At 44.0% G+C, this 16,407-nt stretch overlaps 1 protein-coding gene across 4 annotated transcripts in view; it reads left to right on the plus strand.

Moving 5' to 3' along the window:
* The window catches only part of slc44a1b (solute carrier family 44 member 1b), a 42,925-nt gene that overhangs the window by 13,660 nt on the left and 12,858 nt on the right, over positions 1–16,407 (plus strand). For 2 of the 4 annotated variants that reach the window (XM_026342391.1, XM_026342392.1), the window contains exons 3-15: positions 975–1,117; positions 5,890–6,026; positions 7,006–7,099; positions 7,309–7,478; positions 8,061–8,150; positions 8,310–8,458; positions 8,986–9,172; positions 9,366–9,534; positions 10,474–10,630; positions 10,815–10,898; positions 10,978–11,115; positions 11,536–11,772; positions 12,295–16,385. In XM_026342391.1, the coding sequence (XP_026198176.1) occupies positions 975–1,117; positions 5,890–6,026; positions 7,006–7,099; positions 7,309–7,478; positions 8,061–8,150; positions 8,310–8,458; positions 8,986–9,172; positions 9,366–9,534; positions 10,474–10,630; positions 10,815–10,898; positions 10,978–11,115; positions 11,536–11,772; positions 12,295–12,714 (2,175 nt within the window). In that variant the 3' untranslated portion in view covers positions 12,715–16,385. Of the gene's footprint in view, positions 1–974; positions 1,118–5,889; positions 6,027–7,005; positions 7,100–7,308; positions 7,479–8,060; positions 8,151–8,309; positions 8,459–8,985; positions 9,173–9,365; positions 9,535–10,473; positions 10,631–10,814; positions 10,899–10,977; positions 11,116–11,535; positions 11,773–12,294; positions 16,386–16,407 lie in introns of those variants that run through there. The other 2 variants (XM_026342393.1, XR_003297627.1) reach the window with 2 other exon arrangements.

Consider the following 16,407-nt stretch of genomic DNA (forward strand, 5'->3'; position numbering starts at 1 on the left):
TACCACAATACTACTGTCAGTACTCTGATAGAATCACAAATAATAGAAATGCTGTAGTAATAGTACCACAATACTACTGTCAGTACTCTGATAGAATCACCAATAATAGAAATGCTGTAGTAATAGTACCACAATACTACTGTCAGTACTCTGATAGAATCACCAATAATAGAAATGCTGTAGTAATAGTACCACAATACTACTGTCAGTACTCTGATAGAATCACCAATAATAGAAATGCTGTAGTAATAGTACCACAATACTACTGTCAGTACACTAATAGTATCAGTAATAATAGAAATACTGTAATAATGGTACTGATTTGGATCTGAAGTTGTTCATAATACAGCTGATATTTATCTTGATTAATTGATAAAGTTTACTTTTACCTGAACATTTTCCATTTTAAGTGAAATAAAATATTTTAAGAATTTTTGATTTTATTCATTTTACTTAAAAAATGGCTGAAATGAATTAGTACCTGCAGACTATTATTGTTGTGGCGGCAGTAGCTCAGGTGGTAGAGAGATTAAAGAACCTGATAAACAAAGAGTTTCTCCTCAATCTGTTTCTGACATGAAAGTAGAAACGTGTCTTTAATAAAACGACTAAACTGCACAAATGAGACAAAACCACAGATTATCTGATTAAATCATTTCATCAGTTCATTTTGATTATATTCTGTCAGCTGTCAGATAAATGTGGAGTAAAAAACTGGAGTAAAGTTGGATAAAATGAAAAGATAAACCACGAAACCCTGATCACTTTGAGGCTCTGAAGAAGTGTGGAGGATGCTCAGGATGCAGTAAAGAAACTCAGGACGCATTAAAGAAACTCAGAGTGCAGTAAAGAAACGAAACTCAGAGTGCAGTAAAGAAACGAAACTCAGAGTGCAGTAAAGAAACAAAACTCAGAGTGCAGTAAAGAAACGAAACTCAGAGTGCAGTAAAGAAACTCGTGTTTCCGTCCTGCAGGGCAGCATCTGTGGCTTCACCATCGTCACCGGCGGCGCTGATCGCCTCATCTTCGGATACGACAGCTATGGCAATACCTGCGGTCGACGCAACGAGCCCATGGAAGGCATCAAGCTCAATGGCCTTGACCACTCCGACAGGAAGTAAGCCTGTACTCTACTTCACTGTACTGCGTACTACTGTGGTGCTCTCCCACTGTACTACAGTATTACTGTAGTTTTTCAGTTGTGTAATTCAGTGGTTTGTTGTAAAGACATACTGGTATTCCTAATATATTACTGTGTTTTTTATAATTGTTTAGTATCTATAAGTGTTTTCTTCACTTTTATAAAGGGTGGTGCTTTTAGTTTATAGTAATAGTGTATAACCCTGGTTATTGTTACTGTATTACTGTAGTATTAGTACTGTGTACTAAATCATTTTATAAATAATGGTGGTATTTTTGAGTATTGGTTTTTTTAATGTGTATAGTGGTACTCTGTACATTCACTTTTGATATCTCTATTGAGTAACAGCTGTGTTGTAGTACATACTCCAAGTGTTTTTCCAGGTATATTTTTACTTTATATGATATTAGTTTATTATTATTGTGTGTAAAGCTTGTATTTGAGATTGAAATTATTACTATGTTAACATGAAACTGTGTCAGATGGAATATTAATTTTTACAGTTTTACAGTAGTATTACTGTAGTATTATTGAAGGCTCGCTGTGGATCAGTAGTATTACTGTAGTATTATCGAAGGCTCGCTGTGGATCAGTAGTATTACTGTAGTATTATTGACGGCTCGCTGTGGATCAGTAGTATTACTGTAGTATTATTGAAGGCTCTCTGTGGATCAGTAGTATTACTGTAGTATTATCGAAGGCTCACTGTGGATCAGTAGTATTACTGTAGTATTATTGAAGGCTCGCTGTGGATCAGTAGTATTACTGTAGTATTATGGAAGGCTCGCTGTGGATCAGTAGTATTACTGTAGTATTATTGACGGCTCGCTGTGGATCAGTAGTATTACTGTAGTATTATTGAAGGCTCTCTGTTTCTCAGTAGTATTACTGTAGTATTATCGAAGGCTCACTGTGGATCAGTAGTATTACTGTAGTATTATGGAAGGCTCTCTGTTTCTCAGTAGTATTACTGTAGTATTATTGAAGGCTCGCTGTGGATCAGTAGTATTACTGTAGTATTATGGAAGGCTCGCTGTGGATCAGTAGTATTACTGTAGTATTATTGAAGGCTCTCTGTGGATAAGTAGTATTACTGCAGTATTATTGAAGGCTCTCTGTTTCTCAGTAGTATTACTGTAGTATTATTGAAGGCTCTCTGTTTCTCAGTAGTATTACAGTAGTATTATTGAAGGCTCGCTGTGGATCAGTAGTATTACTGTAGTATTATCGAAGGCTCGCTGTGGATCAGTAGTATTACTGTAGTATTATGGAAGGCTCGCTGTGGATCAGTAGCATTACTGTAGTATTATTGACGGCTCGCTGTGGATCAGTAGTATTACTGTAGTATTATTGACGGCTCGCTGTGGATCAGTAGTATTACTGTAGTATTATGGAAGGCTCGCTGTGGATCAGTAGTATTACTGTAGTATTATGGAAGGCTCGCTGTGGATCAGTAGTATTACTGTAGTATTATTGACGGCTCGCTGTGGATCAGTAGTATTACTGTAGTATTATGGAAGGCTCGCTGTGGATCAGTAGTATTACTGTAGTATTATCGAAGGCTCGCTGTGGATCAGTAGTATTACTGTAGTATTATGGAAGGCTCGCTGTGGATCAGTAGTATTACTGTAGTATTATGGAAGGCTCGCTGTGGATCAGTAGTATTACTGTAGTATTATGGAAGGCTCGCTGTGGATCAGTAGTATTACTGTAGTATTATTGAAGGCTCGCTGTGGATCAGTAGTATTACTGTAGTATTATTGACGGCTCGCTGTGGATCAGTAGTATTACTGTAGTATTATGGAAGGCTCGCTGTGGATCAGTAGTATTACTGTAGTATTATGGAAGGCTCGCTGTGGATCAGTAGTATTACTGTAGTATTATGGAAGGCTCGCTGTGGATCAGTAGTATTACTGTAGTATTATTGACGGCTCGCTGTGGATCAGTAGTATTACTGTAGTATTATGGAAGGCTCGCTGTGGATCAGTAGTATTACTGTAGTATTATGGAAGGCTCGCTGTGGATCAGTAGTATTACTGTAGTATTATCGAAGGCTCGCTGTGGATCAGTAGTATTACTGTAGTATTATGGAAGGCTCGCTGTGGATCAGTAGTATTACTGTAGTATTATGGAAGGCTCGCTGTGGATCAGTAGTATTACTGTAGTATTATCGAAGGCTCGCTGTGGATCAGTAGTATTACTGTAGTATTATCGAAGGCTTGCTGTGGATCAGTAGTATTACTGTAGTATTATGGAAGGCTCGCTGTGGATCAGTAGTATTACTGTAGTATTATGGAAGGCTCGCTGTGGATCAGTAGTATTACTGTAGTATTATTGACGGCTCGCTGTGGATCAGTAGTATTACTGTAGTATTATGGAAGGCTCGCTGTGGATCAGTAGTATTACTGTAGTATTATGGAAGGCTCGCTGTGGATCAGTAGTATTACTGTAGTATTATTGACGGCTCGCTGTGGATCAGTAGTATTACTGTAGTATCTGAGCAGGTCAGCCTGGCACTTGGACTCACGGTGCGTTCGAGGCCCGTGGGAGCGTGCAGCGCTGATCGTGCTGACAGCTCCGAGCTGTGACTCATCAGCGACTTGCTGACACACTCAGACTATTTTTACCTGCACGAACACGAGCAGCTGATGAAATATGGAGACGAGTGTTCAGACCTACTTTCAGTCTCAGCACAGATCAGTTAGCTCGATTAGCGCTGCTGCTAACACACGTCTGCAGGTACTAACCAGTGTAAACACTGAGCTAGGATATGATATCTGCTATTAGAAGAGAAGCTGGAGGTAATTTATATCTTCTTTTATATGTTAATAAAACATTGAGAATGAATTATTTTTTCACTGCAGAGAGAACCAGACCTTCATTTAGTGATAAATACAAATGAGACCATCACAGCAGGACCTGCAGTACTGTGGAGCAGATGGTACAATGGTACTTTTAGTTTTCACTGGTGAGATTTCAAAGCTTTATTACAGTAGTGCTTTTTGTGTGTAATGGTGGTAAATACATAGAATATTTACGTAGATGTGGTTCTTTTGTGATACTGTTGTATTTCAGTGTAAGATGCTAACACAGCGTCACGGCACATAGACTCAGCTGCTGCTTGTAGCCATTTAAGACTGGAAGCGTTCAAGGTCCCTGCTGGTCATCGGACAACTGTCGTTCACATACACATAGGAAAAACTAATTCCTCTCCTTAACAAACACATGGTCTGACCCTTAAACAGTGTCTCCTCAACTCGTCTGCTGTCAAACCAGAACCAGCGAGGTGCTTCGTGACATCTGAATCCAGTTGATTAGGACTGTTTGGTGTAGATGTTCTGATTTGTGGTCACGGCGTCTCTGCCTCAGTCAGACACGTTCCGCACATCAGACCAACGCCCTGATGCTGGTCATTGTCCAGTTTCCACTCAGCGTTAGAAGATCTGATCTTCCAGAGTCAGGAACAAATCTGCAGTTTTTTCTGAACTCACTGGAACACGACTCTGTGTTTTAGCTGAAGAAACACAGCACGATGTTTGTGGGTGTGAATCCACGTCTCAGTCTGTAGGCGTCAGGTGTGAGCGTGAATACATCACATGAATTTGAGTGTGTGTGTGTGTGTGTGTGTGTGTGTTAATGATCTGGTTTACGCACTGGGCTGATATCAGGTGGTCTCATATTCCTGAGTCCGTAGGAGGAACGTGTGGAGTCTCTTTGTTGTTCAGTCACACGTTTGTCTCCCACGTCCACATTCTGTTATTCGGCTCAGCTTGAATCCTCCTCTGCTCAGTGTTTGCTTCCATTTTTAGTCCAAACACTTTAATCACTGGATGTGACTCAGACCTGGAGCACCAGATGTCCAGAGCAGCAGCTGCTGCAATACCTCAAGGAACCAGGTTCACTGCACGGCTGCTGGTTTCCGGGCCAGTCTGGGCTGCCCCTGCCTGTCCACATCACCCGTTCCCCTGATCCCTGATTATTTCTCTTTGTCGTAGATTAACCTGGTGCCCTGTTTGTATTAGATCCCTACCTGTTAGCCTGGGTTCAGGGTATCGCCATCACAGATTGTGGCAGAACGGGTTTGATTCACTGCAGCATTAAAACTGTGCTGACATGGCTGCAGTCAGGTGATTCACAGAGTGACAGGTGCAGACCATCACCTGTACAATAACTGACTGTGTGCTATTCAAATGTTTAAACAGTGACATGCACAAGAAGCCTCAACACCTGTTCCCACACAAACTCGAGACGCTCCGATCTTCTGGTGAAGCATCATTCAGGTGCCGCTTCTGCTGTTCACCTCATTATTTCAGGAAACTTCACAACAACCTGTTAAAATCTGTTCAAAGGTTCATTTGAAGACTCATCTTTAAAGAGCGTATATCAGGTTAACAACAACCAAAACATTTCTCTGCTCTCCTTTAACGATTGGACACGTTTTTGTGTGTTGAGTACACTGCACTAAACAAAACTAAAAAATGACAAACTGGCCGTGATGTCACGTCAGGGAGAGAGAAAAGTTCACAACAGGAAATGAGGATTGTAAAGCTCGTTACGCTAATTAAAGAGTAACGAACCACAGTGGATGAAGCATGTCGACTTCCTGTTCTTCACACTGTCGTTTCAGTTATTAAACAGAACCAGGAGAACACGTGTGTCTGTAGGAATCTGATGAAACGTTCCCTCCAACTGTTTCCCCATCTGACCTGTGACCTTTAGTGACTCCCCACGCTTTCTGTCTCCTCCAGGTTTGTCTTCTTCCTGGATCCCTGTAACATCGACATTGTTCAGAGGAAAATCAAGTCCATGGCTCTGTGTGTGTCTCTGTGTCCCACGGAAGAGCTGAAGACCTACCAGGACCTGAAGAGGTTCGCTATGCTCAACGGTGAGGTCAACACTCTGTCACATCACTTCTAACACACCTGAACAGGTGAGTCCCACTAAGCAGAGGGACACGTTTTACAGTGGGGCTGATGGGAAATGTAGTCAGTGTGGTTGCTCCCTGGGAAAGGTGCAGGTGTCTCCGACCAAAGGTGAATGATTCTTAGAAGTTGAGATCTCCAGACCTGCTTTTAGAGAGTGTTTGTTTCACTGGGTAGTTGTCACGTCACAGTGATGATTTCATGTCTGCAGACCGTCCGTCAGCGTACAGTCCACACACAGTAACAAAGGCAGCATTAAGTCTGCTGCACGGCTGGTGCCACTCTGCTCATGGAGCTCGGACTCTGCTCGGTGTTGAAAACGTGACAGCAGACGTTTGACCTCGCACATGTTGGTCATGAAAAGAGCCACTGTCTCCCATTCACACAGAGGAGCCAGTTCATATGTTACACCTGCAGAAAAAGGGTTTCATTATTTTACCTTTGATTTATACAACACTAGACTCTGACGCCTGTTTTTAGTCTGTTTGTTTACATTGACTCAAACTGGCCCAGTAAAGCAGCTGAATCCTCAGAGATGAGCTCCTGTCTGCAGTAGATTGTGGACGCCCCTGTTTTACTGTGACACTGAAGACAATTTAACATAATGATTCTGAATGAAGTTCTGCAGTCTCTTTTTCTGCAGGTTTATTGTGGATTCACATCAGATTGATGATGATTTCCTCAGGAAGTGGAATCATATCAACATGTGTCTCATCTTCACATTTCTGTGTTTTAAAGTATTGAACTTTGACTTGTGCAAAAATCAAAAAACTTGAGCTGTTGCTAAAAGAGAATAATGGAAACACTTAATATACAGTAACACTGTTGGCAATGAGGTGTTGTTCAGTCAGTGACTGGAGCTCAGGTATTGGTTAAAGTGATCAAATGAGCTCACCTGTCAGCAGCAGGTGTCAAATCTAAGCAGTTTTTTCTGTTTTTCAGGTTCTGAGCTGTGTTCCTACGAGTTAGCAGGTCATAAATATCCCAGTCTACCTGAGAGGTTCTCTAAATGCCCCAAACTTCCTGTTCCACCCAGGTACGTCCAGCCTGTCCCCCCCCCCTAGCTAAGAACCATCTCTCCCCCAGGGTCAGAGGTTTGTTTCCTGGTTTCTCTTGACCACAGTGTCTGTGAACAAGACATTAAACTCCAAGTTGCTCATTGTGTGTGTGGATGAAAGTGTCTGCCAAATGACTAAATGTAAATGGCAACTAGTTTCTCTGACCTCTGACCTTTCTGTGCTGCAGTAAGCCGCTGCCGGTTTTTAACCGCTGCACTCCTGTGGACATATCCTGTTACGCCAAGTTTGCAGAGGCCGTGGTGACATTTGTCGGAGACAACAGTGTCCTGCACCGTCTCATTGCTGGCGTCGCCGCGAGTAAAGAGATCATCATTGGCCTGTGTGTGCTCGCTCTGGGTGAGGACAGATTAAAGCTCTAACTTTCAGCAGGAGAAACCCTGAAGAGACAGTGATGCGTGTTTTAAGACACAAAGCACAAATTAAAGTGGAATCAGCTTTAAAGACTTAGTAACATACTTGTTACCAGTTGAGTTTCTGCAGCGGCGTCCTCTCTCCGTCATCCTCGACAGACTCAGCTAACTGTCCTGATGCACAACAGTCCCATAAACCTTGACGTGAATCGTTGTCTGCGTGGACCTGATGATATGTTATTGTTCAAATTAGAATTATTTTTATTAATCCGGCCCAAGAGTGAACTAATAATAGCCAACCTGCTGGATGTCACACTGTGTTTTATTTAAAGAAGGTTTGATGGTTGCGCTAATCTTTACTGTCACACTAATCCCAGCATGGAGACAGTGACCCCCTCACAGTGTGACATAAGATAAACATGTTCAGCAGAGCGAAGGAGCAGTAACTCTGGTGTGAACAGGACGAGCTGCTCCCGTCACCTGAGCAGAGAGGAACCAGATGTAGACAAGTGTAGACAGGACAGACGTCATCCTCGTGTCCGAGCTCTGACCTCTGTCTGTCCTGCAGGACTCTCCATGATCCTCATGGTGATCATTCGCTACATCTCCGCCATCCTCGTCTGGATCCTGACCTCACTGGTCGTCCTCGGATCTCTTGGTGAGGTCACTTCCTGTCTGCCAGAATACGGTTTTATGTGTAAACAGTGTCTGAACTGTGCTCTGTCGAGACATGTTCACATGTTGACTTTGTGGCCTGAAGAAGGTCCATTGAAGCCTGTAAATCTTTTTCCTTTGTCTTCCGCTCTCGTTGTCTCAGCGGGGACCAGCGTCCTCTGGTGGCTCTACATCGATCACCGGCTGTACGGAAACGACACCGCCTCTAAAGTGATGAAGGAGGAGGTGGAGGTCAGCAGAGACAGCGGACAGGCGCTGCTCGTCTACGCCGTCGCCGCCACCGTCTTCACCGTACGTAAACCTGCTGCTGGTACAAAGATTTTATCGTCCGTCATCTACTGTAAGAAAGTCGACCCGGAAACAAACCTCATTCCTTTTTAAAATACAGTAAGAACGTTGATCTGTTGATTCACTTCAAACTTTATTTATCAGACAAAGAGGGTATCAGAGCCCACATAGGTGTGAAGGTACCATCAGCGTAGAGGTGATGGGACTTTAGAGAGACATATGCTCCCATCAAAGTAGCATCTTTTGTGGGAAGTCAGTGGATATTTCAGCCGGTCAGTACCAGGCCAGTCCTGCACTTGTGTTTGACCTGTCTGCAGTCCTCATGTTTGTGTCGCTGCATCTTCTTGTTACTAAATGCAATCAAGCTGAGAACACTGAGAATCTTTTTCTTTATACCATTGTCAGATAAATTAAGGTTTGATTGAGATTTTATTTATTGGATTTTAGAAAAAGCTTTCCTGGACCTTTTGTGTTGCTCTCTCCTGCACCAGTGTCACTTCACTATGAAACATCCAGTTTCCTCCTCTCAGATCATCCTGCTGCTGCTGATGCTCTTCATGAGGAAACGAGTGGCTCTGACCATCGCTCTGTTCCACGTGGCGGGAAAAGTCTTCATCCACCTCCCCCTCCTCACCCTGCAGCCCTTCGTCACCTTCCTCGCCCTCCTGCTTTTCTGGATCTACTGGGTTCTGGTCCTGCTCTTCCTGGGAACCACCGGTCAGTCTGACCCCTCACATTTCACAAACGTTAAGTTCAGCTCACTTGTTTAGAAACTTTGTTCTGTGAGTTGATGTTTCAGTAGAATCACAGTAGAAACAGTGAAGTCAGAGCCACAAAGAACCTTAAAATGAGTCAAAGAACAGAAACCGTTTCAGCTTTACTGTTATTTAACCTGCACCTGGGTCTAAAGGGAACCCGGTCCAGAATGAGGAAACGGGACTGACAGAGTTCAGACTGACAGGGCCTCTTCAGTACCTGACCTGGTACCACGCTGTGGGTCTGGTGTGGATCAGTGAGTTCATCCTGGCCTGTCAACAGATGACAGTGGCCGGAGCCGTGGTCACATACTACTTCACCAGGTGAGTCCACCTCATGCATCTGTAGCACACCTAAAACGTTCCTGTAAAACTTCTGTAACGCACCTGTATTAAATCTAAAAAACGTCTGTAACGCACCTGTGTTAAATCTAAAAGACGTCTTTAACGCACCTGTGTTAAACTTAAAAGTGACGCACCTGTATTAAATCTAAAAAACGTCTGTAACGCACCTGTATTAAATCTAAAAAACGTCTGTAACGCACCTGTGTTAAACTTAAAAGTGACGCACCTGTATTAAATCTAAAAGACGTCTGTAACGCACCTGTATTAAATCTAAAAGACGTCTGTAACGCACCTGTGTTAAATCTAAAAAACGTCTGTTACGCACCTGTATTAAATCTAAAAAACGTCTGTAACGCACCTGTATTAAACATAAAAGACGTCTGTAACGCACCTGTATTAAACATAAAAGACGTCTGTAACGCACCTGTATTAAATCTAAAAAACGTCTGTAACGCACCTGTATTAAACATAAAAGACGTCTGTAACGCACCTGTATTAAATCTAAAAGACGTCTGTAATGCACCTGTATTAAATCTAAAAGACGTCTGTAACGCACCTGTATTAAATCTAAAAGACGTCTGTAATGCACCTGTATTAAATCTAAAAGACGTCTGTAATGCACCTGTGTTAAACTTAAAAGTGACGCACCTGTATTAAATCTAAAAAACGTCTGTAACGCACCTGTATTAAATCTAAAAAACGTCTGTAACGCACCTGTATTAAACATAAAAGACGTCTGTAACGCACCTGTATTAAATCTAAAAGACGTCTGTAACGCACCTGTATTAAACATAAAAAACGTCTGTAACGCATCTGTATTAAACATAAAAGACATCTGTAACGCACCTGTATTAAACTTAAAAGTGACGCACCTGTACTAAAGATAAAAGATAAAACCAAGTGAGCTTTATGTTTCAGGGACAAGAACCGGCTCCCAGTGACCCCCATCCTGTCCTCAGTCCTGAGGCTGGTCCGGTATCACCTGGGCACCGTTGCCAAAGGGTCTTTCATCATCACCTTGGTGAAAGTCCCCCGACTTGTCCTGATGTACATCCACAACCAGCTGAAAGGAAAGGTAAAACCGAACTTTAATACAACCTGAAGCCAAATCAGTTGTTTCTGTTCCGATGGACAGACGCAGCACAGTGAGTCTCGAACTGAACTCACACCAGCCTGTGTCAGTGTTCCTTCAGTCAGATGTCAGGTTTGATTTGAGGGCTTCATTTTTCTGTTTTATAAGAATAATATTTGTGTCTCAGGAGAACGCCTGCGCTCGCTGTCTGCTGAAAACTTGTATCTGCTGTCTGTGGTGTTTGGAGAAGTGCCTCAACTATCTCAATCAGGTAACAAAGTCCCACTGCTGCGTCTTCACTCATCTTCTGGTTTTAACACCTTGGTCTCACGTGAGTCTTCGTGTCCCAGAACGCATATGCAGCCACGGCCATCAACAGCACCAGTTTCTGCACGTCTGCACGCGACGCCTTCGTGATCCTGGTGGAAAACGCTCTGCGCGTCGCAACAATCAATGCAATCGGAGACTTTGTGCTCTTCCTGGGGAAGGTGAGGTGGATTTACCTGAAGTCCTGATCCAAGTCCTTCATTACTGTGTGTCAGCAGATCTCCTCCTCTAGTCAGTTCAGATTAAATCAGTTGTTTCCTCCTGAATTTGAATCCTCTTCACTTATTGATCTGATCTGAATGAAAGAGAAACTGAGAGAACGAGACTCTGACACAGACAAGATGTATCACTCTGTTGGATTTCCTGAAACTACAGAAAATTTTCAGTTGGTGTGGTGGAGCATCTTTTCTCATGAACAATCTTTGTAGGCAGACTAAGTCACATGAAGAAACGTGTCCTGGTCCTGGTGCTGCGGAGTCGATCTGATCTGATCACATTGTTCGTTGAGTTTCTTTGATGTTTCTATGAACATGCCCTAAACTTTTTACTGATTAGAGACCCCGTCTGAATCCTTTCATTAGATCCTGATCGTGACGTCCACGGCGTTCGCCGGCGTCCTCCTGCTGAACTACCAGAGGGATTACGCCGAGTGGCTGCTGCCGCTCATCATCGTCTGTCTCTTCTCCTTCCTGGTGGCTCACTGCTTCCTGTCCATCTTTGAGATCGTGGTGGACGTCCTCTTCCTCTGCTTCGCCATCGACACCAAGTACAATGACGGCACCCCGGGGAAGGAGTTCTTCATGGACAAAGCGCTGATGGTGAGACCTGCCGTTCAATGTTTCGTTGTTTGATATAAAACGACATCCTGCAGGTGGAGGGAGGACGAGAACGGTCAGGTGATTTTATTGGGTGATTAAAGCTAAACGCAGGTAAATCAGTGAAAACCAGGTGTTTAATCACAACTGAGCTGCAGAGTCCGTTAACGATATCAGAGATCCAGCAGGTCCACAGACACAGGCAGGTCTAGGAGGTCCACAGACAAGTCCACAGACAGGTCCAGCAGGTCAACAGACACAGGCAGGTCGAGGAGGTCCACAGACACAGGCAGGTCCAGCAGGTCCACAGACAGGTCCAGCAGGTCCACAGACAAAGGCATGTCCAGCAGGTCAACAGACACAGGCAGGTCCAGCAGGTCCACAGACACAGGCAGGTCCAGCAGGTCCACAGACACAGGCAGGTCCAGCAGGTCCACAGACACAGGCAGGTCCGCTTATACATGTTTGTACCTCAACACCCTCCATCTGACCCCGTCCACCCTAACCTCAACCTCACCCCTGCAGGAGTTTGTGGAGAGCAGCCGGCGGTTGGAGCGGGTGGTGGAGCGCGGTCGGACCCGGGTGAAGGAGGCAGTGTCAGAGGGGGCGGAGATGAAGCCCATGGTGAGTGACAGGTGCAGAGGGGGCGTGGCCAGGCGGAAGACCTCATTGGAAGAGGTGGGGGCAGGACTGAAGGGGTGCGGGGGAGAGTGGGAGGATCTTCAGGAGTTCCAGGTGTACTACCTGCTGGTGGGGGTGCTGGTGGACTGGGTGCTGACGGAGCAGAGTGACTTCGTCCTCTGTCTCAGCGAGGACGTTGTCCTCTTCCTCTGTCTCTACCTGCCTACCTCCACCCTTTTCCTGTTCGTCAGCCTGCTGCACACATCAAGTTCCGCCCACTCTGCCAACACCGCCACATCAGCCGCCGTCACCGCCACGTGCTAACAGACGTGCTAACAGATGCATGACGCACTGGATGATCACACTGACACGACTCACTCCCTTCATCGTCATCATCACCGCTGCTTGTTCCTCAACATCGAGAACAAATGTTTCTCTGTGTGCTTCTTTTTTACTTTTGTATCTTTGCTTCAAACGCTTTCTTTTATTTTGAAGTTTGGTTTGTGGTTTTGTGTTGGGCCTTAACTTCACCGTGCAGCTTCCAGGACTCAGCAGATTAAACTGCTGGTTCTGCTCCTCCTTTGTTTACACTGCTGGTCCTGAAGTCCCACTTATGGATCCTGGTCCCATGAGATCATCAGAGTCTTTGGGGAGTTGAACAGAATCTTGATCAAAGTTGTCTGCTGGGTCCTGGTTTTCCCATCATGATGTTTTGAATCAGGTCCAGATCTGGGGTCATGTCCTACAGAGTTTCAGCGGTTCAGGTCTCAGTGAAATCTAGTATTTGTTTAAATTTGATCATTTTTAGACCTGGAACAGGTCGACAGAACGACCAAGACACAAGTTAATCACATTTAAAATGATCGCCCCCCATTGACCTCTGGTTCTGTGTGCTGATGTTCATCCTCCCACACCCGACTACCCATGATGCTTTGCTCTGCATGTCCTCCTCCATCCTGTCTGTTTGATCCTGGTGTAGATCTGTGAACCTTTTAACCACGTGGACTCGTTTCCTGTTTCAGGCTCCGGGGACGAGTTCAGCTTGACCAAAATCAGCCAATGGGACTTCTTAAAAAAAGAGACATTCCAAATGTTTATTTTTACCAACGTGTAACATGTTTACTATGGTTTCACTCCAGGGAAAACGATATTTTAATAAGAAACTGTAAAAACGTAACAATGTAATGAAGCACTTTATATTGAAGCGCTGCAGATTTTAAACCGGCTGATGCATTTTTTCGTAGTGATGTCGTTTTTTATAAAACTGAACTCATCGCTCACTCTTCAGTTCTAACACGTCTACGCACAGCACGCTTTTTCTTTTGTCATCAATGTTTACGTTCTGGAGACTACCTGAGCCTGTTGAATCAGGAGCGCTGTGATGTCATCGGTATGGGAGGGGTCTTCGGGCAGGTGTGCCACGTCTGATTGGCAGGAGAGGTCACTGGACAGAGATCCTGTAGATCAGCTGATCTTGATGTGAGAGACAGACGGGACGCACTGCGAGCACATCGATCAATACAACTGATCGATTAGTGATTTAAAATGAAACATACATAAGGCTGAAAATCAAACGGGGTCAAAGACCAGAGCTTGAGAAACGCAGCACTACAGATGAATAGAAACTGATTTAACATCAGTAAAAATCAATCAAATAAAATGAGCTGAGCATTAGTTACTGCTGGATGAAGTATCAGCATCTAAATATATTTATTGTACTGAAAGTAAAAGTACTCACAGTCCAGATTGATCATTTTCATGTGAGTAGATTTTAACTTTAATGTTGCAGCTGATAAATAACGATTCACGTTAATTGAACATCTAATTATACATTTGGTTCACTGAGCAAAAGCCGTAACTGAATGTCTGCAGATCCGATGCAGACGGAGGCTCAATGCGATTGTTAGGACTCTGATTGCTCAGATGTGATGTTGCAGTGACGTGTTGCTCGCAGTGTGATCAGCTTCCATCAGCTGGTTGAGCCCTCGTCCACACGGGGGCAGCAGAGTCACAGCAATCTGTTGAAAACGTCCGATCTGTGGTGAAGGAGACAAACCTGGATCCAAGTGAGTTGTTTCCATTCAAATCCAGAGAAGAACCTGAGGACGCCGAGTTCAGCAATAACACAAACTATATCATGTGTCCACATCAACGACAGCAACAACAAGTCTTCCTGCTTCTGTTCGATCGACATGTTCCAGGTCACGACTCGACTGTCTGTGTTATTGTCCAACATAGCAGTTGACTGGGCAACCTGAAAGGTCGTCTGAGCTGTGGGTTCAGATCAAACGTAGACCATGATGTGCAGCTGAAAGCTCTGAATGTTCTGTCACACACTGGGGCAACTCTTCCAGGAACAGGACAAGCACAGCAGCAGCAGAAACCAAATCCTGGTGACTGAGTGTTGACATGAAGACAGCTGTGCTGCTGAGGCAACTTGTGGTGCTCTGTTGCCTGCCCAGGTTGCCCAGTGTGCTGCCATGTTGCTCTGCAGGTTGATCTGTGTGTCAGGCTGAGTCCAAATGTTTCCGCTCCAGATGTTAAGTTAGTTTAGTTAGAACTTTCTTCTTGTTTTACAGAGAAAGTCCAGTGAGAAGAACCGAGTCAGTGAAGGTCAGTGAAAGTCACATTCTGAAAACGGGCCGCTCTGACTCTCAGAACAGCCGCATGTACAAATATTCTGTGTGCTGCAACTTGTGTCTCAACTCGTGGACTGTTTGAGGTTCAAACCAAACCAGACTTTAGAAAATCCAGAGCGATGTGAATGTGACACTGTTCAGGAAACAAATAAGACGTGTGTACATTTGACAAATGATTAGTTCACTGGAGTTGTGAGGTTCTTCACACATTTATACACATTTGCTGCCACGTCCTTAGTACCAGCGCTGTACTGCATCAGCCTCCTACAGATGGAGACTCAGCTCTACGAACTGTTGGTCTGCATCAGCTCAGATTCAGCAGGAGGAAGCCAGACTTTAGTCAGGTTCAATCTGAAAAGGTTTCCGGAGATTCAGCTCTTGACTGATATCTGGATGAGGTGCAGCCTCACTGCACTGCTTCAGTCTGGAGCTCTGGATGTTTGGGCTCAGCCTCAGTTTGATGGTTTATGAGCTGTGTTGGAGTCTATTTGTAGAGTTGGAATGATGATGAACGTTTTTCTTTCTACACTTTTTAAACTCTTCTCTCTTTGCTGAGACGCAGAGAGAAGACTTTTAAACAGGCTCCGGGCGGCACCGCTGTGTTTGCCTGACGGTTTTCAGGCTGCGACTGTTCCCATCATCCTTCACTGGTCCGAGAGTTTTAGCAGCACAAAGACAAACTGAGGAGTTTCTGCTCCAGATGTGGAGAGCTTCTCTTGGTGTCGGCGTTTGCACAAACTCTGGATCTAACTGAGATTTAGCTTTGACGTTCAAAGAGCATGTATGTTTTAAACATGTTGATGCAGCGGTCATGGGACTCGACGCTCCAAGCATGTTAATTAACTAATTGCACTAAAGATGGAGTTCATTTAACACTGACGTCAGTTTAAAGTAGCTGTAAAAAAAGTATTTTAGATGAACAGTGTTTGTAGCTCAGATATTAACACACATTTACTCGTGTTCGAACGTCCTGAAAAGAAAACACTCTCAATCAGTGGAAATACTCAAATCTGCTTCTAAGCCTCTCTAGTTTTGTTGCCGGGCAGATTAAACCTGTTGAGTTTCACTCCGACATCAGTGACCAGAGTATCTGCTGGGGAAAATTGAGGACTGGAACTTCAGTGTGACAGTGTTGGCAGATTTCTTACTTTGTTCTGAACTCATAGACATTCAGAAGGTGAAAGTGCTGTCCGTAAAACATAAAGGCAACTACAAATCCAAGGATTAAAACAGAATATTGAAACACAAATTAGGCTTATGCATCAGGGACAATCTCATTATTATGACTCATACACATTCACTGTTCAAGTAAACTTCCATAGTTTCTTTGCCTGTGTAAAGCTGCTTTGCGACAATGTCAACTGTAAAAAAAAAAAAA

Source organism: Anabas testudineus, chromosome 9 (assembly GCF_900324465.2).
Source record: "Anabas testudineus chromosome 9, fAnaTes1.2, whole genome shotgun sequence".
Lineage (NCBI taxonomy): Eukaryota > Metazoa > Chordata > Actinopteri > Anabantiformes > Anabantidae > Anabas > Anabas testudineus.